The sequence below is a fragment of the Dipteris shenzhenensis genome, chromosome 3, assembly GCF_047967505.1.
Source record: "Dipteris shenzhenensis isolate YYH24624 ecotype China chromosome 3, Dip_SZ_1.0, whole genome shotgun sequence".
Taxonomy (NCBI): Eukaryota; Viridiplantae; Streptophyta; class Polypodiopsida; order Gleicheniales; family Dipteridaceae; genus Dipteris; species Dipteris shenzhenensis.
In genome coordinates, this window is record NC_141598.1 from 39,812,052 (window position 1) to 39,839,715 (window position 27,664).

Sequence of the window (27,664 nt, forward strand, 5' to 3'; positions counted from 1 at the left end):
ATCAAAAATAGAAAGTCTCATGGCAATCCAATATTATCATTGGAGTTACCTCATGAGTCATGTTGGCATTGCCAAGGTACATTGGCCTTTGATTAAAGTTATTTTACATACTAGGATATTATGATTGTACCCATTGCCATTACTTAAGCAAGCCAAGTTTCTTACCTGTCATCTTATGGGCCATGATACTTGTTTCATCCTATTTTACTTCTCGCCTTAGCATGTTGGCGGTACGAATATCACTAAGTAGCACACGTACCTCCTTAACAAGGGATCGATGTACTTATTAGTAATTTATTACACCGTGACTAGCAAGGTTACCATATTTTTGGATAAGTATAACCTTTCAATGTTAGGGGTGACATTTTGTTGGGTATAGCTAGGCACCAGCTTATTTGGACCAATTGTGTCTAGATTGCCCACATCTCAAGCCATAAGATAATGGAATTTTTATGTGTCATCACAAACTTGTGCGTGTGCGTGTGCATGTGGTTGTTTTTTTAATTATATAGCTATATCACCCACATCTTGTCTTAAATAAATCAATCTTCCAATTGACCTCATAATTATTCATGGCAATAACTACTTTTCTAAGAATCTTACTTTTTTAATGCTTATTAGGCCATGGTCCAGGATGGGAGAAAAAGTGGCTACTCCCATTACAAATCCATCGTAGACCACTTGCTGCCACGTGCTCTAGGATGAGAGTAATGATGACAAAAAGATTCCCATTCTAAACCCATGCTAGCCCCATCCATGGGCTAAGGCCCTTAGATCTACCGCGGGTTTGATACTGACATGCGAAAATTTCAATCAAAAATCAATTAGAAAAAAGAACTACAAGAAGAATAACATCAACAGTTGAAGGTAAGGGTAACATTGATTGTATTCAAGCTATGATTTTAAAGTTTGTAAGGTCAACGCCACTTAACGTGTTGACGTGTTGAGAGCTTGCTCGCTTACTAAGTTAGAACAAATCGTATTGACAGTTGTAAGTTGCATTCTTGGGTATTTATATTGAAGACGTCTCCAGTTGCAGCACATGGGGTGCAACAACCATTACGCAGTTACAAGGTTCTGAATCCGAAGTGTTCGCTTATGGCAAGTCAATTAGGATCATGAGTATAATGTTTGCATGTTCCAAATTTAAACGAAACGAATCTGCTGCACACAAGAGCTAAAAGAAGCTTGCAGATGAATTGGCCAAGGTGATTCGGTGATTGCTTCCGTTGCACCCAAGGGCATGATAATCAGATGTGAAATTTTCAATCAAAAATGAAAAATGAACAATGAGTTAAAAGAAGAATGACATCTATGACATTTATGTGCATCAAAACTCGTCATGCAGATCCTAAGTCTTCACATACAGCCCAAGTACCGGATTACGAGGAGATGTGCTCTTAGAATGAACATAGCATCGCACCAATGTGCGCAAATCATCATCGAAATTATATTATTTGTTCTGCAAGATTAAACAGATTCTGGGCTGCAGAAGAAACATGCTGACTTCATTGAAAAATGATACAGCTCTAAAAAATTGCCTCCGACTGAGTACAGAGAAACAAAATCAGGCAACGATTTTGTAGCTTGGGTTCATCAGATTATCTAATCCAGCGACAACTTTTACTGACTCAATGACATCCCCTACCTTGAGGTCAGCAAGAAGGTCTGCATTCTCAGTTACATAGCCAAAAACTGCATATCTTCCATCCAGAATGTTGGCATTGCTTGGAGTCAGCTCGCTCTCCTTCAAGAGCCAAAATATTTGGCTTGATGCAGAGTTGTCATCAAATTCCTGACAAGCAGACAGGACCCATTCTTTAAACCAAAAAAATACACTGATAAGCCTCTCCTTATTTTTAAACCTTGCAAGGAAGCATTCCAAGGAACAGAAAGTCCAACCTCTCGAGCCATTGCAAGCGTGCCGAATGCATTGAAAGGAAGCTTTGTACTGGCCTTGTATCGCCCCAGCTCCTGTTGCATCATGCGGTTAAAAGGTCTTCATCAACAATCCAGAAGCAACAAAATGCAATTTGGAAAGCCACATTGACGGCTTTCCTGAAGTGCAAAGAGTTAAAGGACTATTAAATGTTTGCACTGGGAGACACACATCACGCTCGAGACATTGAAGGTCACCTCAAGGGTGGCCTCATATATGGGCTGCTTATCCCCATTCACCATTATTTCAAGAGGAATTGTTCTGATCTTTCCTGTGCTAGGATCCACAAATCCTTCTGCGGGTCCATCTGGATCTCCAGTCTGCACTACAAAACCATCAGCTGCAAGAGACTACGTTCATTAGACTCTCTCTCTCTCTCTCTCTAAATTACGGGTATTTGAGGAAAAAACCGTCCTAAATACATATAACACACAAATAAACGTAGACCTTAGTAAAGCACAATGTGAGGACTGAACGGGAGAGTAGAAGAAACCAAAAACAGTAACAAAGGGAAAAACAGCCTTTCACAGAGATGGTGACTCTTGAGGGAATGGTTTCTAATAAGAACAATTTACACAGATGAAAGAGAGAACCTCGGGATCTATGAGTGGAATGTGATCAACTGACTTAATACTGCTTGCTTTAGAGTTCTTTTCTGTGAAGCGTTCCATCTCTTTATTCCTATGATCTATGGCAGTCTTTCATAGAGATGGTGAGTCAAGGTCTTCTGATAAGAGGTAAAATCCCTACATACAAAAGAGAGAACCTTCGAATCTATGACTGGAATGTGGATGGACTGACTTGGGACTGCTTGCTTCAGAATCTTTTTAATGAAGTGTTAATCTCTTTATTCCTATGGCAACATATTCTTATGCCGATGTGGGAGTATGATGGGAATAAAAGAATGATTCATTAGGCCTCCATAGAAGTCCAGAGTTGGAGCCTACAGAAGAAAGAATTTGAAATGATTTGCTATAGCGAGATTTGCTGTAGCAATAAGAAAGGATGACAGCAACCAGGTCATGTAACAGATATGAAAGCTAAGATATTCTCTGACAACCCTGCCTATTCTAGCTGACTGAATGTAGAAGCGTGACGACTAATGTCCGCATGCACACACAGATTGCTGTTAAAAGCGGACGACTTGAGTCTGCTAACTACTATCTTCATGCTATAGCCCTGGTAAATCATCAAGCATACAAAGAATAAATCTGAGCCTCCAGAGTCCAGACCCTCAAGAAGAGGCTGAAGGCTGCTCGTACAAGAGATGGGGTAGGTGCAAGTCCTCATCCAGTGCTGGCTGGAGAGGCTACAGGAGGCTGGAGATGTGGAGAACTACTGCTGAAGATTTTGAACATTGAACTGCTGAACTGATGATTGAATGAATGCAAGGGTGGGGCTGACTGGAACTGGATCTAGATGTAGATCTGGCTGGCTGACCAGATGTAGCAAGCAAGTAAATCATGACAAAAACCAAACTAAAGATGATACCAGCCTGGGAGCAGCTTGAAGAAAGATGAGCAACAAATTTGAACACACTAATAACGATGACCAAGCAGGGAGCAATGGAGGGAATAGGAGCACTGAAGATGAGCAAGAGGGTGACATGAGACGAAGATGAACCAAGCTACAGACAATGGAGGCTACAGGAAAATAACATAGAGGGGCTTCATGTCCAAGCAGGTTAGAAGTTTTACAGTAATTAAATTGGTGTGCAAAGAAATGAGTTTTATCCTACTTAAAGACTCGATAAACATCTTAAGTTGCATGGCAATATTCACACTACGGGATCCCTTAAGGTGTTGTCGAAGATGCTAGGTTCATGGGGCACTCTGTCAGAGAACTAGGGTCAACTCCCTGTTTGTAAACCCCCAAATGAGGAGAGCTTGGGGAAGTGACTCCAGTATACAGGTATCCTTCATAGGATTACTTAACACCCATTCTTTAGTGTAGATCTGTCATTGCACAGAGAGGTGTTGGCCATTCATTGGGCCACGCATGGGCGCCGGTTTAAGGCAGGTTTGCAGACTGTTAGCAGCCCCATTGGAGGGGTACAAAGGGCAGCTGTTAGCCTCGACTTAGTCGCAGCCAAGAGGGAGTCTTGTAGGACTCCAAGGTCTGGTTGGTTTGGCCAGTCCACAGACTGGCTCCGCCAGACGCTAACAAAATCTGTAGTACAGGGCCCCAGTCGATCAGATTTAGGGGGCATTCCAGCCTCTATACAAAGCCCCCCATTGTGGGAGGCATACGCATTCAGTCCAGCCCACTGCAGGTTGCCGAACATGTCTTTAGAAGTGCATGCAAGGGCATTATAGAGAGCTGTGAAGGGTAGCAGCAAGGGTATAGAATCCAAGATCTGTGCCAGCCTCCAAGAATTTCATCTGTGCACTAAAGAAGGTGGAGGCAGAGGTTCCCCATAGAGGCAGAAGGAGTGCTGGCTGACGCACAATTTTTGGGCTCCTCCCATTGCTACTGAAGTCCTCATCAGAGGCATGCAGCAGCAGGAGCAGCAAATTATGGCAAACTATGAGGACAATAAAGAGATTAGTTAGTTTATTACAACAAAAGTACACCAACAGAGACATAAAAGTACCAAGAGGGGAAAAAAATGCATTGAGTAATACGTAAACTAAGACTAGATAGATAAGCAAAAATGAAAGAACTAAAGACTAGAAAGGAAGTACTCTTGAAGCTCCCCACTTGTGATTTCCAACTTAGTCGTAAAATGATTAAATTGTTGAATTGAGAGAAAAGCCATCCTTATCTATAAATTTTAGCCATATCTGAAATGTTTAATGGTCACATTTTCAGACTGTTTATACTAGAGGTCAATCTCTGAACCTAAATTACATGGAGAGCTAAGTTTAAGGAAGTGCAAAACCTTTCACGAAATGATAAATCCTCCACCAGATGGATTTGGATAGTTATACATAAAGTACTTAAAGTTTGGATGGTTTAGGACCAATTAGGCATCTGCAAGCCTCCTATGTTAAGTGATCTATGAACAATAGGGCTTGTCTCAGAAGTGATTAAGAGTTGTGTGAACTTAAATTAAATGCATGAGTCAAATACTAGGAGTTTGACAACTATCATCCATGGGGGATTCTCCATCTAAACAACCTTTCCACCTTCCCCTAGTTTCCAATTTCTGGAGTATTGCTTTGGTCCAATTGCCAAGTTTCTGAAAATCCATCAGTATTATGGCAAGCACTAAAAGGGCCATAGTTGCTACACGTTTCCAAACATGATGTTTGGAAACATTTCCAAATGTGTTTTGACTCAAACTTTTTCCATGTGCCCGTGTCATAAAAAGTTATATGCCTATATCGAGATGAATCCAGAACATGCCCAGACTCATCCTCTAAAAAGACCACACATATTGCAGTTTCAATCTCATGATAGTCACTCAAGGTTGAAGGCCATAGAATTATCACGCATAGCAGAGACTAGCTCCGCTGCCATCATCAGCACTCAACAGTAAGTGTAAACCATAGTATAAACATATGCTCTCACACATACACATTGCACACCCACACATACTTGATACAAAGGCCTTCGCACTAAGTTTCTTTATATGGCGAGTAAAAACACACACATGCCTGGGTCCTAAACTGCATGAGTCCGTGCACTAATGGCACCAAGAAATATTTGGGAACATAGAAGAAAACGTTGAAATTTATGATGGCCTCGGGAGTGAGCCCCAAGGCCCAGGCCCTAATTCCCACAAGCCCTCAACATCTCAATGATTGACACTTCAGATAATATAGAAGAGGGGAAGGGCTCCTCTGCAACTATTTGATGTGCAATAGTCAGAAATCAAATTTTGCTCCTTTTGTACAAAGTACAACATGCAAAGAAACATGTTTCTTAACGCCAAAAGTCTAGAAATGTTTCAAATAATTAAAAAAGTGTTTCATAGCAACATCACCACCCAGCCATGGGTCCATCCAAAGCTCTCCGCTTTCTTCCTTTTCATGGAAACTCTCACGATTCTTTAATCTTCTAAATTGGAGTTCTCTCTAGATCCCTCCTTCCAAGCCTACTGCTTCCACTTTGTTCAAACCCCTGGTGCCATGTTTCCGGTAAGGACCTTATTACATTAACCCTCTCATAGGCCTACCCATGTGCCCTTCCGTTAGTGCCTAAACATAGGGATACTCCAAAATTCTTAGCTCAAGCGCTGCCAAACCCTCTTGGTTTCCCCCCTTCCCCTTAAGAAATGTTTACGTCCTAGAAAACAAATTCAAATACCTCTTTTGGAGATTGCTTACCCTTTCCCATGTTGAACTCTCTTTGAGCCTATCCTTCGACTTAACCACACATTCTTGATATATCGTATGTCTTGTTCTTTTTTCGTCCATTAATATTTTTTTCTAGGATGCACGCTCAATGAGTACAACTAGGATTTCATTCCAATGTGATTATTATCATCTCCTTATTTTCTTTTGAGCCTATTTACATGAAAACCTAGATGTACTCTACATGCTTGATAAGACTAATTTGTAAGACTAGTTTGTAAGCAAGTTCTCTAATTCTCTTAAGTATTAGTCTCTTCAAGCCAATCCTTCGACATAACCAAAGATTCTTGTTATATTGTAGGTCTTGTTCTTTTTTCTTGTCTAATAGCTTTGCTAATTCAAGAGTTTAACCTCTTCATTGGATAAAATAAAATGAGCCATCTTGGTCAACCTATCTACGATAACCCACATAGAGTCACGCCCCTCTGGGTCCTATGTAAACTAAAAATACAATCCATAGAGATACTTTCTTAATTACTAGATGGGATCTCCGCATCGTGCAAAACTGTCTGCCTTGGACAATTGTTATCAGATGTAGGACACACAATATGATCCTGCGAAGTCCAGTGTGACGGCAAGAGTTGCATTGCTATTGCACGCAGTGCAGTTTTCATGATCACAAAAAGCACATGGAGGTGGACTGTCATTTCGTCAATAAGCTGATTCAAGATCAAGTGGTGGAGCTTGCTCGATGTTCGACAAAGGAGAATGTAGCTGATCTCTTGACAAAGGCATTGTCTCTGGAGCAGCTTCAATATCTTCAGCACATGGGTATAGGCCCACAACCAGGCACAAACAGGGGGTGTTGAAGGAGGGGCAGCGACTGCCTGTGAGCCCTTTACGGGACATTAGGGCTGCCCAATATTTCTAATCATAGGTGTTCTGTGCCCTAGATTTCGGACAGGCACCAAGGAAGGAATAATCATTTTTCTGTTATGTATAGCAGGGCCTGAAGACCCTGCTGTATCCAGCCTTAGGAGCTGCTCTGGGCTGGCAGTGCAGGCCTAGATCTGGGCAACAAAGGCTCAGCAATGAGGCCTTTTATAGGCCAGGTAGGGGGGCAGCCAGGTCAGCTAGACCTGGTCTGTTCCAGTCACTGAGCCAACCAGGCTGGTCCTCCCCATAGGCTGGCAAGTCAGCTAGTCCAAGTACCCTACATAAACCCCTCCCCTACATAACCTAGATGCCCTCACAGCCTCTCCTGCAATTCTATTTCTGCCTACCTCAGCTCTCCTATACTCATAGTGGCAGCTCTCACACAATCTTCGCATGGGTAGACACTCTACGATACAAAGGTAGCCCTCTAGCACAAAGCACCTCCGGCATAAAGTCACACATCACATAGTTGACGATAAACCAGTCAAGACTCCGGATGAGATCTGGGAGTGGAAAGAGAATCTACTTCGACCTTTCATTGCCAAAGGGTATGTACCAATTTATGATGCTGACTGTGATGTCATTGGTCTCAAAAGATTGGATGCAGATTTATCATATGCTTGTATGGATCAGTCTCTATAAACAAGCCTCCAGATCAACTTGGTCACAATTATAGGTGCAAAAATGGTGTCAGATGATACTAGGGCTACAATGCCAACAAATTCTGGGAAAAAAGAGCAACACATAAATAACCTGTCACGACGGATAATAGTACAAGCTCTATTTGATCTAGGTGTCTGCAATGCAGAAATATCATTTACAGATTTGATGTACGGATTATTATGGGCCACCAGTGTGAAAATTACAAGCATACCAAATCGAAGGCTCTCAAGCAAGGTTTGATTCAAAGTAGGTGGGAAAGCAATAATCTAAAAGATCCGGCAGAGAAACTGTTGTGGACAATCTCAGTGATACATTAAAGCATCAAAGGCACCCCAAGTCACAAACACCATCAAGCCAGCAGCCCAGCACTCTGCCCTGGTGACTCTAAACAAACACTTTCAGAAAGTATCACAACAGCTTTAACTGCTGTCAAAAACCCACCTCTTTGAATTTCCATGCCATCATAAAAGTGCCTTTCCACCAGATCAACAAAGTTGCCCGCTGTAACAGGAGCATTATAGCCATCCAAAACCATCTGAAACACAACATCCTTCAAATTTGGGTTGTCCTTAACCTTGACCTTCATTTCAACAGTAGCCCTACCCTTCAACAGAGGCTTGCTTGCATACTCCTCCGGTACTTCATAGGGAAATTTTTCCACCATGGCCTCCTCCACACTGCAGAAATGCAACGCCCCAGGAACATCTCAGCTGCAATCCATGAAAAAGCCCCAAATGAGAGACACAGACACACCTAGCTTGCAAAATGCAGCAAACTAAATAACAGCATGACACTTAGCATTATCATTGTATGCCTGCAATGAGCAAAACCACCGATCTTGACAGCCACCACAGCTATGACACACAGCTATCTGAACAGCTTGACATCAAATGATCCAAGTCCACATCCACTTCCTAGACATTTTGCTGAGTTACACTGTTGTTTTCGTCAGTATATTCCAACTGTGGAAGTGGGACATATATACTGAGCCTGTGATGGGACACTGCTTTACTAAATTGACAGTAACACAGACGACTGAAAATCAGACTTCATGCAAACATCTCTTGCACAGATACTCATTGGTTAGTTTGGATATGACTTGCACACGGGTTCTTGTAATGAATAAGAAAGGAAATCGGTAAGGGAAGGAGGAATTTTCCAGAAACAAACTGAAAAACGACCACAGTTCACAAGAGCAGCAGGGTAAACAGACTTACTCCCCCACAATGTACAGTAGCTCTTTCTGCTTTGATGGAATTGCATCTCTGTTCCGTTCTTCCACAATACTTTGAAAATCTTGAAGGCCTACGGTGAGCTTGTCCAGCAGACCTTGCCCAAGTTCCTTTTTTGATTCAGCTAGGCTTGCTATGATAGCAAGTTTGTTTTGACTGAGCGCCCTTGCAGCTTGCCTTACATTCTACAACATGCGCACATTAGTGTAAGAGAACTTGAAATCAAAAGTTGCTGCATGAAAAACGTTATGCCTTTGTCCTCAAGATTAGTGTCACCTGATCTTCATTAGCTAACATAAAACAGACATTTTATACACACAGTGCATTTCTGTAACTGACCCGTCCAACTGGATCAATTGCCTTCACTCCTGGAAGCTTTAAGTTCTCACTGATGTCCTCGAGGGATTTCTGCACCTCCAGAATGGGTTTATTATCGATTGGCAATGCGTATCTTAGCAATGCATTAGGATCCTTTATTGGTGGGCCTGATATCAGGACAGCAAGCTCGGAGAGAATAGGATCTATCTCAAATGCATCAGCTGGTAATATTGACGGATGAATGGATGCCACTGTGGCTGCAGCCAGAACGCAAACTGCACAACTTTGCAAAATCCTGGTGAAGAAATTCGCCTGATTTCCCTCAGCCTGCACATGACACCATCAAGCGCAATCAAGGTCCCAATAATTATCCCAATGATAAATGCAAAAGAAATGTTCTGAAACTTGGCAAATTGATCAATGCACCTTCGAAGACCTCGTTAAGAAACAATGGGAACATTATGTGCCTCAAATCTTATTCAGAGAAGAACCGAAAGAATGAAAGCGTAGAGAAAGCTATGCATTATCATGCAAGATTGAATCCTTTCGTGCAGGCAAAGAATGCCACCGCCTAGAAACATTCACATCCGCGATGAGTCAAGTTTCCGGAATTATAAAATAGCCATTACCCAATCGCCAATGCAGGCAGCTGGGACTAAGAAAGGGCACTATACAGACCCAAGGCTATGTTCAGCGTGGGGAGAAGAGATTTCTAACCTGATTGTCACCGGCATTGGGAAGCGCGCAGGTTGTGAGCACGCGCGCAGGAGCACGGCCAATGCTACAACCATAATTGCCCCATCCGAGACTCTGCTTGAGAGAGACATGATCTCGCGACGGGCCATCGGGACGACTGCATTTGATGGCCGAGGAAGCGGAGCAATGCCGACAAGAGGCGGAGACAAAGGAGGGAGAGGAGGCAAAAGAGGAAGCCGAAGAAGCTGAAGAGACGAGAGGGCAACCAGAAGGAATGCTAGAGGAGCAGGAGGAGGAGGACGTCTGAAGAACGGTTGCAGGAACCATGATCATGGCTAGCTCTTCTTCGTCTTACCTCAAGCTGCTGCTTCTGCTTCTTCTTCTTCTCACCTCAAGCTGCTGCTGCTGCTGCTGCTGCTTCTTCTTCTTCTTCTCAACTCAAGCTGCTTCTCCTTGTTCTTCCTCCTTCTCCTTCAGCTTAGCTCAAGTTTTCTCTTCCTTCCGCTTCCTTCACCTCCCCTCGAGCTCCTACTCTGCACATCGCAGTACAGAGCCGATCACCGCCTTCGCATATCCATCCACACACCACCCACTTCGCTCCACCAAATGGGTCTCAATTTATCCAAGCGTCTATCTCCTTACAAGGCCTCTATCTACGTATGCATGAGGTGAGGCATCGGTTCACGGTCTCTCTCTCTCTCTCTCTCTCTCTTTGTGTATCACGCTCTCTCTCTTTCTCTCTCTCTTCACAACCAGAGTCGATTGGACCAGGCAGGCGAGCTTTTGGATAAGACTCCCATTTACTAGCTGCACTTTGTGGGCATGTAAGGCTGGAGTCCAACGTGTCTCAATCCCCTCCGTCCTGATGAAGCATCACCCTTGGGCAAGGAATGGCATCTTCATCTTCTCGTCCCATAGCTCAAGAGTTGTCATGCTCCCCTTGCGACTTTCAGCATCACTCTTGTGGAAGCAATGGCATATTCTCGTCTCAGTAGGCAAGCCACATGCCACTGCACCCATCTCCCTAAAATCAAATGGAGAGCACGGCACTAGCATCACTAGCCATTTGATTTTTAGGGGAAATGCCTCCCCTAGGCATTTCTCGAAAGTCATCGTCCTGGGTTGACTATCAATGCCCTATCCACTAGGAAGAGTTTGGTCGAGATCCAATCTATAAGCTTATTTCCACTCTCTCTAAAATTGTAATAATTTGTTGCTCTCCAGTGGTATATCAATGCCACTTGGCAGCCAAGTCAGTGTCTAACCTTGTGGGATCTACCTAAAACTGAAGGTAGCCCCCCAGTTGTGGGCCTCTTGAACCTCCATCGCGCCCTTGGTACAGTTGATCCGTGCCCTTGAGGCCTCAAACTAAGTAGCTAGGGCCTCCCTGATAACCTCAAGTTAGAAGTTGATCCCTCCACATACAAAGATGTTTTGTCTGCAAACTCTGAGCCCAGAAGCTCCTCCTCTTGTTGAATTGGCCATGAGACGAATTCCATGAGAACGCAGGAGGTATCCTAGTGCTTGCGCTACAAAGAAGAAGAGGAAGGAGGTGAGAAAGAAACCTTGGTGAACTGAATGCAAAAGAGAGAAGGCCTTGCCATGTGTGCCCCCAATGATCACGAGATTGGAGCCCCCTACATAAAGGACTAAGACCCCTTTGACCCAATGCTTTGAAAAACCCTGTCTCTACATGGTGCCCTCCAAGAAAGACCACTCCACTCTGTTGTACACTTTCTCAAAATCCAAGAGAATATGGCAAGAGGTTGCGACTCAATCCACTAACTCCCAAAAGTTAAAGATGTCTATGATACTGCGCTCCTGGACAAACCCATTTGTGTGTCGTGCATAATGTCAAGCAGGTGTGTCCGCAACTGCAAGCTCGATACCTTGGCCAAGATCTTGTATGTGGTGTCCAATAGAGTGATCATCTACCACTCTCGGGTGTCCAATCTATCTCCTCCCTTTGGGATCAGGCAAATCCAGCCTTTGCTCAAATAATAAGGGAGTGAGTCCAAATCAAAGCTCTCCTAGCATGCCAAATGAGTATGGGGCAAAATTATGCTCCCAAAAGACACTTTGTCAAGCCATCTAGGGTAGCTTTATGGAGGGAGAGCTTTGAGGGCTTCCTAGATCTCCTCATATGTGAAAGGAGCCTCTAGATGACTGCTCAAGCTCTATGGAACTACTGACAGAACCTGCTTCCAACCTGCCTCCTGTGCTATCAACATCACTAGTGTCTCCTCCTCTAACTAAAATAGCTGACAAAAGAAGTATGTGGTCATCTCAAGGATCTGTGTGCATTTGCCCCTATGCATCCTGCAACCTTTAAAGCTACGTCCTAGCTGATCGTGGCCTGATAGTCTGGAAAAACTAACGAGTCATCTTATCCCTCTACTGCACCCATTGGGCAGTAGTATGAGAATTCGAGCCTATGGAATTCCATGGCCTACAACTCAAGCCACGCACTATTGTACCTATCGCTGAACCAATGGGATCCTTGGTCATGCTTCCTAAGTCTCTCGATGGATGCTAGGTCATGCCACATAGCTCTCTTTTGCTGCTAAAGGGCATGTCTTTTACAAAGACCTTGGACCTATAGCAGGGGCTGGTCTTGTAGTAGCTTATGGGCATTTTAGTTTTTTTTAAGATCCAAAGGTCCTCTCTAGCTTGATGTGTACACAAGATGAGTGTTGGGCTCTTTTGGTAAGCCTAGCTACATGGCCTTCTCCTTTCTTGGGACTTGGGGAGCCTTTTCACAGGGTCCTTTGTTCTCTGGGCACCTTGGGAGTTTGTGGTAGGGGATTTGTGTGCAACCATTAGTTTTCTTGGGTCCCCGTCTTGGTGATTGGGCAACTCTTCCTTGACGCTTGGAGAAGGGGTTGCAGATTCTTTTTGGGTGCTCTTGGTGATTAGCTTCCAAAATCATCCTTTTCTTTTCGGAAAGCTCACTTAGTGGTTGGGATAGCTTTTGCCTCAAGCCTCTAGCCAACCCTTTGTTTTTTCTTTTCATCCCTCTGTCCCATGCAACAGTGGACAATTTTTGTTGCTTCCTATTGGAGGAAAAAAGTCTAGCCGGAGGGGCTCTCATGGTAGCATCCTCAATTCTCCAAACCATTAAGGTTCTCCTTTTGCCAACAAATAAGCAATAGGTGAAGCAAAGCAATTCAAGCACTTCAGGATAAGACAATTGTGGGTAGGATGGTTAGCCTCATGCCTATAAGGAGATAGGTGCGAGATTGGATTTAAGTGAGTTTAGGTAGACGAGGATCACATCTAGGAGGACATTATCTATCGGAGAGGATCCTTCCTTCTCTAGTTGAGCTCCCCCACCAACACCTTGATACTTGTGGAGTAGAGCCCTATTCTCCTTGGCCCCCACTTGATCTACCTTTTTCCTTAATACCACGAATTCATAGTGAAGGACAATAACTCGACTCACCACATCCTTCATTTCTCAATGACGCTCCACTTCCTAGGGCTCCACGAGAGTATCTTCCTTCCATTGGATGGGTTTTTGGCATAGTGTTGGAGTCCCCTTAGATTCCATGGCCTAACTAGTGGTAGACGATGGTGTCCCTTAGCTCAAGATGGTTGTCAAGAATCCAAAATCCCTTCAAAAAATGATTCTCCTAGAGACCCTTGAGGGGGGAACACTTCAACAAAGATTAGAGGTTTTTGGGTTGCCGGGGCTAGGGTCTTTATTGTAGGCAGATGGGCCACCTAGAGATCAAAGTTGGCCCCCTCCCCCCACCCCTCAAGTCGGGTCGGAGATAGCAGAGGGAGCCTTAGGTGGTTAGGATCCAATAGCCTCATTGACAACAACAACATGAGTCCTAGACCGTGTGGGTGGATCCCTCTAAAGGAAATTGGACCAAGGTGGGAAAAAAGAAAAGAAAACCAAGTAAGTGGGCCACAAAGAGCCAAAGATAGAGGGCCAATCATGGGAAGAGAGCACAAGAAGCCTCCCTGACTCAAGAGCAAGCAAAGGATCCCCTAACAGGTTATCCTTTCCATCCTAAGGGTGTACTCACTGATGCTGCTTTAGCAAGCCTTTTGGAGTAGGCAGTTCGGGCACTCAAGCCCCCTTGCAGCAGTAGGTTTTAGGTGTTGGGGCGGCCTTGGAGGCTGATGATCCTCTTGTGCGCCCTCCCACCTTAGTCAAGCAGGAGCCCTAGAGCCCCAAAGCATCGATGTAGTAGTAACAGGCTTCTAAGTGATAGACCCTCTCCCTCTCCCCTGGACCCTCGCCCCCAGGTCCGCTCCCCTTAGTTCTCCTCCCCCCTGCCTTCCGCTACCCTCCTGTTGTCATTACTCTTTTCATCTGCCCTCCTCCCCCCACCTCCGTAGGTTCTCCTGCTTCTCCCTCCCCCCGTGCTTCCTTTGGGCCCAGCCTTGTTCCTGTACCCTCAAGTAAGGGCAATGCTGGGCCCTCTCCCTGAGCCTCTTCTTTACTCTAGTAGCCTGCTTTCCCTCCCCCTATAGGATATTGCCTCTTCACAACCACTAGGGGAAAGCGGTATATCCTCCAAGCTGCCTGATGTGCATTCATGTGGGTGCTGGTCTTCCTTTGCCATAGAGGTTGGGGATGTGGCACTACGTTGAGATTCCAGACCTACCCCATGCCATGCCACACTGTTGATTTTGCAACCCCATAAAGGGGGCTCAATTAGTGTGGTGGGCTCCGTCACACACCCATTCTGGGTTTATCAGTTTGCCTCCACAGGTGTGGAGAAATGGATTCTAATGGTTTTTTATGCTATGATGGAGGATCAACTATATCAGATGATGGATTAGTGGATGGGCACAGAGGGGCAAGATTTATGGCTATAGCCTATGGGGCCTTTGCTCATTTCTAGCTTAGTTTTTCCCCAAAGAGATCAGGCTCAAGCTTGGCAATAGGAGTGATTCGTCTATTGCCTCAAGGGGTGCTCATGCACTACATTACTGGATGTTGCAATAGTATGCTTAGATGTTTGGTCTATAGATACCTCCTTCATGCTATAGTCGGCATAGAAGGTGGGCATTGAGCCACTGGTACTAACATTGGTTCAACAATGCACAAACATAGATTACTCTCCCTCCAAACCCCCTTGAAATCACAACGGTCTGTATCATAGGAGTAGGCTACCACCCACAGGCGAGCATTGTTCTCTACCAACCCATCCCCATGTGCTAGACCATGGTGAGTTGGAATATGCATGGGCTCCATGACCATGCATGCAATCAGCCATAGTATCTGATACTTTGACAAGAGTTGTAGAGAGCAGTGGTAGGATGGACAATAGACTTGACCTTGATTCAAGAGCACATGTTTTAAGCAGTAGACATTGGACATCATCATCGCCTCCTCCCAAGGAGGGCCCCAGAGGTTTGGCCCCGAACAATAGGTAGGAGCAGAGGAGTCTACATTTTAGTCTCCCAAGCAGTAGCCCCGGAGGTCTTTGAGTAGGGAGAGCTCATCGTAGGTCATGCATTTTAGATGGATCTTTTAGTGGGGAGTCCAAGATTGGGATCCTGAACATCTATGCACCTACTTGTAGATAGCAATGCCCTGCTTTCTGGAGGTGACTGACAGAGAGCCTCCAACATGTCGACTCTTGGATTATTGGAGGTGACTTCAACAACCTTAAGTTTGTAGAGGATAATGAAGAAGAAGCTTCTTTCATGGATATGCTAGTGATGGGGAGGAGCACATAGGAGCAGTTCATTTTTGTGGTCAGTGGCACATACCCTTAGAGGGAGGAAGAGTTTACTAGGCTCCTTGGTAGCCTTTGTTTTTCTTTTGGCTAGCGGAGGCATGATGGCTTATTGGACCACCTCGACAGATTCTATGTTGGGGACTCGGGGTTGCATAGGGTAGGTTCCATGGGCATACTAGTAGGCACCACGATGTCAGATCATTCTTTGATTATGCTCCACTCAGAGAAGCACCGTCTCAAAATTTCCCAAAAGGGGGCCCATATTGCAGATGATCTCTTACAAAAGACAAAGATGTAGCAGGCAATAGATGAGATTTGGAGGCGACCAATTGGGGGGAGGCAACCAATTGGCTCTCAAATGAACAAGCGCATGTGTCTTGGTTGTCTCCTCGTGTGGAAGCTGTCTTCAGGCTCCGAATGACCACGCTGGGCCATTGTCCCATTGTGCCCAACCGAGGTGCATCCTCTATCCTAAGATACGTCCCTCTACATCTCAAACCTCTAGATGCTAGATAAGAGGCTGACGCTCAAGCTCCTCCCTCCATGATGGGTTGGCCCAAATAAGTCCGCTGGAGAGCTACTTCCCATCAAGGGGGAGTCCTTCCCTATAAGGGGGGCCTCTCAAAAGATCCATTTGTGTGACTTTTGCCACTACCCACTGATGCCAAGAGTGTTCCCAAGAAGCCCATGTTGAAGGAGGAGCTTCCAAGGCTCTATGCTTGGAGTGAGACCTTGTACCACTAGCTTGCCCAAGAGGGCTCTGCTCTGCATCTCAAGATCAATGATGACCAGTCCTCCCTATGATGACTGAGGCTGAATCATCGTCTGCCTGCAACTCTGGCTCTATTATTTTGCATGCCATTCGATCTGGTCTAGAGGAAATGTCACACCAGTCATCTCAGCTGCCCCATGCATCCCGAGTGAAAGCACCAACAAGAGGCTATGTACCAGGCTGTAGAAAGGGAGGACTTGGTTAACCACTAGTGCTCTGCCTACAAGAGAGAGTTTGGTTGAGCTCTAGTACAAGAGCTTTCATCACACACTCTCTAGAGCATCGGGGCAATCTGCTACTTTGCTAATATGTTGATCCCAACCTGGCAACCAAGGTATCTCGTAGTTTGTCCATGTAGGATCCACCAAAGGCCAATAGTCGAACCCCAACCTCGAACCTCGTGGACCTCCTCTACACATGTGGAAAAACCAATCGATTTGATCTAGTCGATTCCAGCCCCCGAATCCTCACAATAGATAGGCTCCCCTAACCACCTTTAGGCTCATTGTGGTGCCCTCGACAAACAAGGTTGTGTCATTAGTGAACTCCGAGTCTAGCAACTCCTCCTCTTGTTTGATGGCAAGCCACATCCTCATGAGCCCAACTAACCGGGAGCCTCCGCTACAAAGAGGAAGAGGAAGGGGCAATGGTAGCCTTGGCAAACAGAGGGTGAAAGAGAAAAGGTCTCCCCTGTGTGTCCACAAATGATCACTTAACTGAAGCTCCCTGCATATAGAACCAACACACCTTTAATCCATCTATCCATGAAGCCTAGCTCCACATCGTGCCCTCAAGAAAGGACCGCTCCACCCTATCATAGGTCTTCTCAAAATCCAAGAGGAGAAACACGAGAGGCTATGACCCCTCCCTGGACCAATCCACCACTTCCTAAAAAGTGAAAATGTTGTCCAAGAACCTCCTCTCCTACACAAAACATGTCTGTGTGTCATGGATGATGTCCAGAATGTGTGGCCACAACCACAAGCTCAAGACCTTGTCCAAGATCTTGTATGTGGTATCCAAAAGCATGATCGGTCTCCGCTAACAATGTTCAATCTATCTCCCCCTTTCAAAATCAGGCATATCTAGCATCAACTCAAGGGTTGTAGGAGTGAACCAGAGTCAAAGACCTCTTGACATGCAAGACGAAAGGGCTTGTTAATGAGCTCTCAAAAGCTCAGGAAGAAAGTCAGAGTCAGGCCATCTTCCCCTAGGCACTTATGAGGAGGGAGGGCATTGAGGGCCTCCCAGAGCTCCTGGTCCATGAACAAAGCCTCTAGGGGGGCCTACTCAGACTCGATGTGACCACTGTAGTAGGAACCTGGCCCTAGATTGCCTCGCATGTTCTAGGTGCCTCAAGGGATGCCACCTCTGCTTGAAACAACTATCAATAAAATGTTGTGGTCATCTCAATCTCCTGAGGGTTTGATTCCAACTGTCCCTATGCATCCTGCAATCTCCGCAGTTGTGTCCATGTTGAATGTGGCCCTTAGTCTAAAAAAACTACTTGGTCATCCTATCCCCCTGCTGGACCCTCTGGCCCGGGGATGAGTGATATAAAAACTCAGCTCTATAGACCTTGGTAGCTTGTAAAATGAGTCTCGTAGCCTCATGATGGTCTCGAAGTGACTAAGGGTCTGGGTCATGCTCCTTGAGTCTCTTATGCAGGCTAGATTTGGCCTCAGTGCTCTCTCATGCTCATGAAGTGCATGTCTTCGCCACAAGGCTTGTGATGATTAAAGCTCCTCATTGCTCCTTTGGATCACATCTGCAACCCAAGCCACCCATCCCTCAATTGGCAACTGCCATATCAAAGCCATTGCTCGTTGTACCTCCTCCTCCTATAGGAGGCTATTGAGGATGTGGATCCCCTTCTAGGGAAGACTGGTGTGGGGCTACTCGAGGAAGAGTACCACCAGGGAATGGTTTAACATGATGGTCCTTGAAAAGATGCCGGTAGACCTATCCCTATGCAATGTCCACTCCCTTATGTAGAATCAGTCTAGTCACTCCAAAAGCCCATCTTGTCTCTGCTAACCAAAGGAAAATTGTAGGCTGCTGCCTGGGACCCTCACGCACTTTGCCTCTCACCAAGGATCCCTTCCTTTGATTGCAAAGATGAGCTGCTCCTTTGTGCTGCAGGCATCTCAAAGAAGGAAGCAAGTCCCTAATTGTCTTTCCCATGCTCTAGATTGTTGAAGTCACCACCAACAATCCAAGAGCCCACATCTGGGAGGCACTCAAAAAGATGCCTCCAGAAAGTGGGACGGTGCTGACAACGAGCGGATGCATAGAGGTTTAGAATCCCAATCCTAGACTCACCTGCTCGAACTCCCATCCAAATTGCTCGCCATATAATGAGCTCTCCCTAGTTGAAAACCTCTCGGGCAATTGCCTGCGAGACCGAGATGCAAACTCCTCTGCTTATGCCTACTGCCGGGGACCCAACCTCTAGGCCTCTGCCTGGCAAGAGCTGATAATGGTGTCTGATATCCACCGCTGAGAACATATGCTTCTGAATCATAAGTAAATCCACTATTCAACCTACCATTGCCCTCTACAACTCTTGGCAAAGTATCAACTACTATGGTGGTGTGGCTGACTACTACGAGCATGGTTGTGGAGCCAACTCACCATGTTCCAACTCATGGGGAGGGGGAAGTAGGAAACAAGGCTCGCCTGTGAGTGGGAGCTTGTTCTAGGAAAATTACCTTTTTTGACTTTGATGGGGGTTTGGAAGGCAAGTAGTCCGTATCCATCCTCTGATGTATCAAAGTGGCTACCGGCTCCATGCCTACCTTTGGTGCCCATTGCAACATAAAGGAGGCATCACCCCAAACATCTCAGCACACATCTAAAGTAGCCAATAGTGCGACTGATCAAGCTTTATATTGGGTGGCAGTCTGATCACTCCTACAGCTAGGCCATAGATGAGCTTCTCCTACGCGAAGCCCAGCTATAAATTAACTTTGGCGCCATGGGTGAGTCATAGATCCAGACACTATGGACCCATCAACTCGTCCATCATGTGCAATAACTGATACCAAGTATGGCATCAAACATAGTTGGAGTCCACTTCTCCACCCCTATGGAAGTGAACTGGAACCTCCATGATGCTAGATGTGTGTGGGAGCCCACTGCATTGATCGAACCCCCTTTTCATGGGGCTACAAAACTAGAAGCATCACCTCCAATGGCATAGGATAGGAGTTCAGAATCTCAAGGCAGTTCCAGGGCCCCAACCTCTAAAGATCCGTCAGAAGAGGTCGCCCAGGCTAGAGCAATGGAATTGAGGACTAGGGGGATGAGCCACTTTTCCCAAAGGCCCTTCTGGAAGTTAAGGGGGGGTGTCACTTGATGAGGTGGAGCCATGTTCTGGGAAACCTCTAGGATAGGCTTCTGAGAGGAAGAAGAAGCCCCTATTTACAGGGCCCCTATTTGCAGGGTCCCACCCTTGCATGTGGGCTAAGGATCGGAGCAAGGTCTAAGAAGGAGCTCAGGGATGCTGAGGGGGTGGGTAGGGGGACCGCCGAATCGAATGGGGTAGAGGGGGAGGAGAGGGAAGGGGAGGCAGGTGGTGAGGATGATAACAGTTGGGTGAGTGGGCGGGGGGGGAGGGAGGACCGGGGTAGGAGGATGGGTGACTGGTGGCGACAGAGAGGGGCAGGAGGGGGAAGGAGGTTGGGGGGGGGGATGTAGCTTGCCCTGCTATGGAGGAAGAATCTAGGGATATGGCTAGACGGTCTCTTGGATCTGTCCTGCAAGCTCGAAGTCTCCTCCTCTACCTCCAGGTGAGCCTGTTGGTCTATCAAACGAGGCCCTATGCATCTCCTAGGCAATGCTGCTACTAAGTGACTGCCTACGTACCTAGGGTCCCTCCCCTAGTCAGGTCTGTCTGGGGGGCAGACTCTTCCTCCATGGTCTGATCTCCCTAAGATTGAGAGGCTGCCTCACGCTCATCTTTCACCTTCACTTTAATGTGGGCTCTCCTTCCTTGGTTCTTAAAAGTCTTTTTGGAGGGTTTCTTCTTAAGCTCCACTTTTGTCCACTTCCCATTGGAGGGCTCCTCCCAAGGGTTTAAGATTGCTTTGTTACTAATGCATGTGTAGGTAACTCTGCCTGCCCACCTACGGCTCTCATTAACAATCTTACAACTAAGAGGATCGTCTCAAGCCTTGAGAACAATCCTTGGCTAGGTCTCCATGCTCTCTACAATGGAGGCACTGACCCCACAATCCTGCAATCTCAATCCTCTGGTGTAACTCACCCCCCTCGAGAGTCTTGAGAAGGATCCACTCTCGATCCACTTTGGGATGGACTCTAGGTCCTCTATCACTAGATGGAGTCTGGGACTTCCTCACCTCACCATTGATGTGGCTAACTATGGGGGGGAAATATAGTACCGTGCCAAAAGCTCTGCCAATAGAAGGGAGAATGGGTCTATACTCCTTGGAAAGTCTTGGAAACCAAAGCGTCATGAGAAATCAAGGTGCATGGTGGGACAAGTCCATGTCCTCTATCATAAAGCCATGGTACCACACGAAAAGGAAAACCAGGTGTGGGCCAAGATAGATGGGGCTCTGCTCAACTAGTGGCTAGGTGGTGTTGGGGGAGTGCAGCTAGAGAAGGAAGATTCCTCATCCATAGATGGTGACCTCTTGGATGTGTTCCCCCTCTAATGCTAAACTCATCTGTATCTAATCATGGATCTGGCTCCTGGAAGGGGTGAGCCTAATATTCGGCCCACTACTGCTCTATCCATGAGAGATTGAACTGCTTGCTTGACCTATTGTTTGTCCTAGGGAGAGAGAATAACCTTAAGAGCTAGGGGGTTCGAAGGTGCTGCCATTTGAGCCCTTCTAGCCAGACCTAAGTTGCCACTGGGTTCTCTTTCTTCCAAGTGTCAACAATTAACCCAAATCTCCAAAAAAGAAAGAAATGAAAAAGGCCACAATGGTGCTATAGATGGTCTGGCACTCAGGCTGAGAACTGAGCTAAACTTGAGCCATGTGCATGCAACCTAGAGTGCCATGACACCTCCAGGTTTCTCAATAAGCACACTTTCTCAAGTCATGCTCTGAGGGGGCTCAGAAGGAGATCCTCAAGACTCAGCCTAGCCCCAACATAGGCGGCTAGTCCACCTAACTGCAGCTACTCTAAGCATAGGCAAAAAGAGCTAGATAGGGAAGAAGAAAAAGTCTTGCAAGGGGGGTGTAGAAAGGCCCTGTGAGGCAAAAAAGGAGGGGGTGAAGAAAAGTCAAAAGGAGCAAGGGAGTTGAAAGGAAGGGGTGGGGAAGAAAGCACAGAGGAGGGAGAAGGATGAAGAGGTAGGGTGGTAGTAGCCTGCACACACAAGGAGAAGACCAAGCAGGGATGAAAGTAAGCAGGGGAGGTAGAATGAAGCGGGGTGGAGGAGAAGGCGTGGGGGGGTAGAAAGAGGTGCAACAAGGGGGTGGAATGGCATGGCAGGGGAGAAGGAAATGGTGTGAAGGGGAGGAGAGGCGCGGGGATGGTGGATGGAGAGGGAGCACCATAGGGAGGGCTATGGGGGGAGATGGAGTAGCAAGGAGTAGCGAGGGAGGCGAGAAGGGCTGGACGAGAGGGAGAGGAGTCTATGGTGATGGCAAAGAGGAGGAGGAGCTTGAGGAGCAAGGAGCAGCCTCTGTTAGCTTCTATGTATACCACCAAAGTGTTGTTCCTTTCTATTGTTGCTCCCAGCATTGTGCTACCTATTAGTCATATTAGGCTTTGAGAACAATGCATCCCATGGCTCCTCATGTTCGTCAAATTCTCTTTTTAGCATCAATAAGAAGAGCTTCTCTTTTATGCTAACAAGAACTAAGTTTTCTTGTTAGGCTAAACTAACGTCCACTCTGAAAAGTCCTTTGCAACATACTCTTTCATTGTAACTCAAGGTCATAGCACTAACAAATACTCTAATATCGAGACCCATGAATATACTCCATGATTCCTATATGAAAACACAACATTTTTTCACCATATTAATTCATACTTTTAAAAATGAGACTCTCCTTAAGAATTTGGACTAATCTAAGAAGGGTTGCATTGTGGTTTCCCAAAACATTTGAACCACCATGAGCATTGCCTAGTGCAATGATCCCTACCCTATGGTGGTCGAAACTTGGAAGTATTAAAAAATTATTCACTCCAAAGTGTTAGGATGGCGTTTGTTGATAGATTGCATCTATTAAAAAAGGCTAAGAAGGTTGGATTCCATGGTTGTCTAAGACATTTGAACCATCACGGGCATTGCCTAATGCAATGATCCCTATCTCATGGCAGTGAGAACTTGAAAGTATCGAGAAAGTCTTTGTTCCCAAGGGTTAGGACGAGTTTTGTTGATAGATCATGTCCATGAAAAAGGTTAAGAAGGGTTGGATTGTGTGGTTGTTTAAGACATTTGAACCACCATGAACATACCCCTGACCTTCCAATATGGCATTATCTACTTTTGTTTCCAAGTCTCTGACAAAGTCTACCCCATACCCTTTCCATTACGGCCTCTTCTGGATCATTATCTCATTTAGATTGGTACTTCTACCACTTCTAACCCTTCATCCCAGATTGGTGGCTCTAGTTCTATCATTTGTGCATCCACATCTATAGCGACATTGGACGTGTCATCTTTTAGTTATCAATTGTGGCCAAGGCCTATATCCAATTGTTGATGTCACTTTGTGTATCCCCTTCAATGCCTCTTTTGGTAAAAGGGATGCGTGATTGGTGGCTAAGGTGAAAGAAGCGTCATCGATATTTTTGGGAATAGTGAGTTTGATTTCCTATGTTTCCAGATTGATGCATGTCACGATGCCATATCACGATGGCCCCCAAAAGTATTTCCATGATTGGCTACATGATCTCTCTCTCTCTCTCTCTCTCTCTCTCTCTCTCTCTCTCTCTCTATCTATCTATCTATCTTGGTAAACTATGTCAATCTTGGGTGGTGCATCATGTGGCACCTCCACATTTAAGTCATAGGTATCCAGATGCTCCATGTGTATTCACTCTTTTTGAGCTGCCATTTTACAAATTTCCCCAAGTAGGGGGCCATAAGAGACTTCACATCATATATAGTATGATGCCCTCTCCCAAGAAAAATGGTCAACATGTCAGTAATTCAAGAAAGATAACTACGATCATGACATTATAGGCTTAAGTTCCTATGTGGAAGTCATAGTTGTGTTTCCTTAAATGCCTCCATATACTAAGGTAGTTGTTTCATACCTTCACAAAGGTAAGAAGACAAAGACTTGTCTAAGTCATCCATACTTTACACCACACACAAATAATATATGATACTAAAACCATGATAGGATAAATTCCCATATACAAGATGTTCCATAGCCAATCCTTTAAGGGATGGTAAGATAGATAAAAAAGTTAATGTTGACAAAATGCCACATATTGATGTATATAGAAAGTGCTGTAATAAAGAAATCACACCTTTTGTGAAGTAGATCCGAACACTCATAATTCGCCCGGTTTTACTTAGCATGCAAAGTCCTTTACCCCATGCTCTTAATAGTGAGTATGCAAGCATTGATAATTGCCCATCCACGAAATGAAGCTTGTAAGCTTGTGAACTGCCTTCCATGATGTATGTCACAATTAGAAGGAAAGAGTGATGTCACAATAGCAACTATCTCCTTTAGTCCCGTATTTAGTCACAACAAGAGCCTTTATTTATAAGCAAAATAGCTATAAGAGTCGGCATTTAATTATGTTGTAAGGTCTTACCCTCAAAAAGCCAGTTATCAATTGTACTCCTAACCAACTGAATCCTTTGCTAGTACCAACAGGTGTCGACTCAGTAGTCTATGGTGGTACCTCGTCCTTCTACATGTTCTTAGTTTGGATAATATCATGTATTAGTAGACATGTAAGCATTTTAGCTTTATTATTGGCACCAAGTGTAGAGGCGTTAGTCGATCAAACTAGCTCTATATCAGTAGTCAATAACATAGAATCTCTAAGAAATGCAACTACTAGTGACTATTCTCACGGTGGTAATCACAACAAAAGTGGAGAGCAAAGGCGATGTGTTTGAAACAAGCTCCACTATGATATAATAAAAGTCTTACCCAAGTATAGCCAGTGCAAAAAATTCTTGCGAGTCTGGGGATATAAGCTCAATCTGAGAGGTATCCGTGGCTCAAAAGCTAGTCGTTGGTATTGTCACCTCTTACAATATGCACTTCTTTATCTTTAGTTAGCTTACCCAAGTCTTTGGAACACTTAGTCGATTTAGTAAGCAGCGAGGGTTAGACTATGAGTCAATTTCTCCATGAAGGACGTTAGTAGCATGCTTACATATTGGTGGCAAGTCATCTAAATACACTGGTTCAGCAACTATTTCTACGCATGGGAGGGTAGCAAGGTTGCCTCAAGAAACCTATTGGATGTGGCTTAGGGAAGAGAGGTGAGTCGTATCAAGCTCTAGCTTAGGAGGAAGAAAATGCACTTTGAGTAACTATGGAATGTATGGAAGGTTTATATAGCCAATCCATGCTTTGGCCAACTCAGTCGGTTCAATTATGTGTGTCGTTTCATTTCCCCTTGAGCACTTTTACGAAGAATCACGTATAATATGCGTAATAAGTTTCATGTACTCTAATCATGAAAACCATGTAATCTTATGAGCCCTCTTAAGATAACCATAGTTTGGAAATTTTGTCCATTTAATGAAGACACTAGATGTATGCTTCTATTATCATTCAAAGGCTCCCATCATATATATCACAGAGATGAAACCGTATGCATGTATCGTCGATTGTGAAACTTGGGTCCCCATGGGCTGCAAATAATGCTTTAATGCCCTTTGACTTTTAAGCATATCAAGTATTATTGGATGTTATAGTATATGTACTCATTTACTATCACCATGAGGTTTCAATCACTCTTTCATAGATATGACTCCAACATTATGATGATGTACAAAGTGTATGTACGTGTGTGTGTGTGTGTGTGTGTGTGTGTGGTGTGTGTGTGTGTGTGAGTGAGAGAGGTCTTTGGAGTGTGTGTGTGGATTTGTAGAATGAAGCGGTGAGAGCTCGTTGCCCGTCAGCGTCCGATGCCCTCCAGCCATCGTACGGCAGTTTCTGTACAGATCCCAGCACCGCTTCAGCTGCTCTATATAGGCGTGCCTTTGCTGCTGCTCTTCCGTAACCTTTCGTACAGCCCCTTGGAGTGTGTGTATAGTCCACGGTATTTTAGCCAGGTGTTGGTATTTCGTCCTTGCCAAGTACCCTTCGCAGATTCATCCGTACGTTGTACGATTGCCGTACGGTGTCCGTACGACCATACGATTATGTACCTGCATTGTATTTTCGTATAGTTAGCCTCCCCCCGTGCAGCCTGTGCATATTTCAATATAGCTCATCGTAGTCCGTACAGCCCAGCACCTCTTGTCGTATAAGCTTTCGGGGTTTCTTTGCTTCGTTGTCTTCCCGAACAGCCCTATTTTTTTCACCAAAATCTTACCTTTCCCTCTATTTTTCCCCTCACTAGCTATACTCTCCTCCCCCTCCCTTGTGGGCTTCCTGTGGATACTCCTGTGGTTTTCACTACCCCTTTATAGATATTTTATTCCCAAGCTCCCCCTCATACAAAGTTATGGCAGAATACTCATATGAAAAAACGTTTCAAAAGGAGCGCTCGGCTCCCTGCAAGAAGCAAAAGCAGGTTGAGGGTCAGCATGACCCGGTGCATGACATCTTGAGGCTCAACTAGTATATGATGTCATGCATGAAGGATTTGCAGATACGAGAAAAGAATGGAAAGACTCAGTTCCCTCAGTTGGCATCATGGTTGAGGTTGATGAAATTGTGGATCCAGTCAGAGAATATGCTAAGAATGCAGTCATATTATTTTTTCCAGGCCGGATGCCACCTGCTGCAGAGATAGGCAACTGGCTGACACGCACATTGGCTGGCTCTTTTGTTCGTAAAGTACATTATGCAGCCAGGGGCTTTTTTGAGGTGATCATGGTGGATGAGATCCACAGACAAATGCTTTTGGAACACTCGCCTCTCTTTTTTAGGCAGCAAATGGTGCATGTTTTGCCATGGTCTCCCACACGGGACTTTCAGGCTTTAATCTGACACAGATGCCTGGTTTGGGTTGAAGTTGTTGACTTCCCACAATGTATGGCCTCACTTTTGCCTAAAATTGCAGCATCTTTAGGTAAAGTGGTCTGCCCACCACGGCCCAATGGCAACTCAAACAGATTTTGCATTCTTTGGGATACTGATAATCCCACACCGGACTCTTATTCGGTCACGGTGAATAATGTGAACATGGGCAGTGCTTTTTATAAACTCAAATGGGGTTTATTTGCAGGGGCCTGTTTTGAATGCAAAAAGTTTGGACACATGGCTTCATAGTGTCCACTGAACCTACATAAAATGCCTCATGTCACCTTGCCAGTCCACATGCCCACTAAAGATGCTCCTACTCCAGTTGCAAACAAAAACAAAAGCAGTAGACAGCATTCTGGGAGTCAGGATAAAGGCAAAGATTCAGTAGCTACCAATGCGAATCTCACTTCACATTCACCTCCTGCTACTCAATCCTTGTCCAGAGGAAAGCAACCTTCAACTGATGGCTAGCAGAGCCCAAGAAAGGTTATTTCTGCTCGAAGAATCCCACCCCCTCGCACTTGGAATGGTGCCTCTTCTAGCAGAAACACCCCAGAGATCAATACAGGAATTGGGATTACATGGGCTGCAGTAACAGCCAGCAGAACACTCTTTCTTGAAGAAGAGGTTGCTGCTTTGCTGTCTTCTTCTCAGGCGACTACTTCTTCTCAGGGGCGAGGCCTCGACCCTGAGATAGAAATGCAAGGTTGACCTCATGCATTTTGCTGCTGTACATAGTTGTTACATTACTATAAATATCTGTATATATGACTGCTCACATCACCTGTTTTACACTCAATGTCCAGGGCATGTGTGACAGTAGGAAATGGAAATCTGTGTGGTTGTACATCAACAGATTTCAACCTGACATAGTGGCATTACAAGAGCACAACCAACATATTTATGCAGGCAAGACAGGACACTATTGTGGGTATGACATTTTCTATGCTGGGGAGCACTCTTTCTCAGGGGTTCTCCTTCTGATCAAACATGAGCTTCAACCAGTCATTG

At 45.2% G+C, this 27,664-nt stretch overlaps 1 protein-coding gene across 1 annotated transcript; it reads right to left on the reverse strand.

Moving 5' to 3' along the window:
- Positions 1-1,436: 1,436 nt before the first annotated feature.
- CYP38 (cyclophilin 38) lies at positions 1,437-10,933 on the reverse strand. Its single transcript, XM_087401329.1, has 7 exons — positions 10,044-10,933; positions 9,348-9,653; positions 8,994-9,193; positions 8,218-8,453; positions 2,137-2,279; positions 1,903-1,974; positions 1,437-1,795 (listed from the first exon to the last, which is right to left on the reverse strand). The coding sequence occupies exons 1-7, from the start codon at positions 10,353-10,355 to the stop codon at positions 1,568-1,570; spliced, it is 1,497 nt and encodes a 498-aa protein (XP_087257455.1). The 5' UTR covers positions 10,356-10,933; the 3' UTR covers positions 1,437-1,567.
- Positions 10,934-27,664: the final 16,731 nt, after the last annotated feature.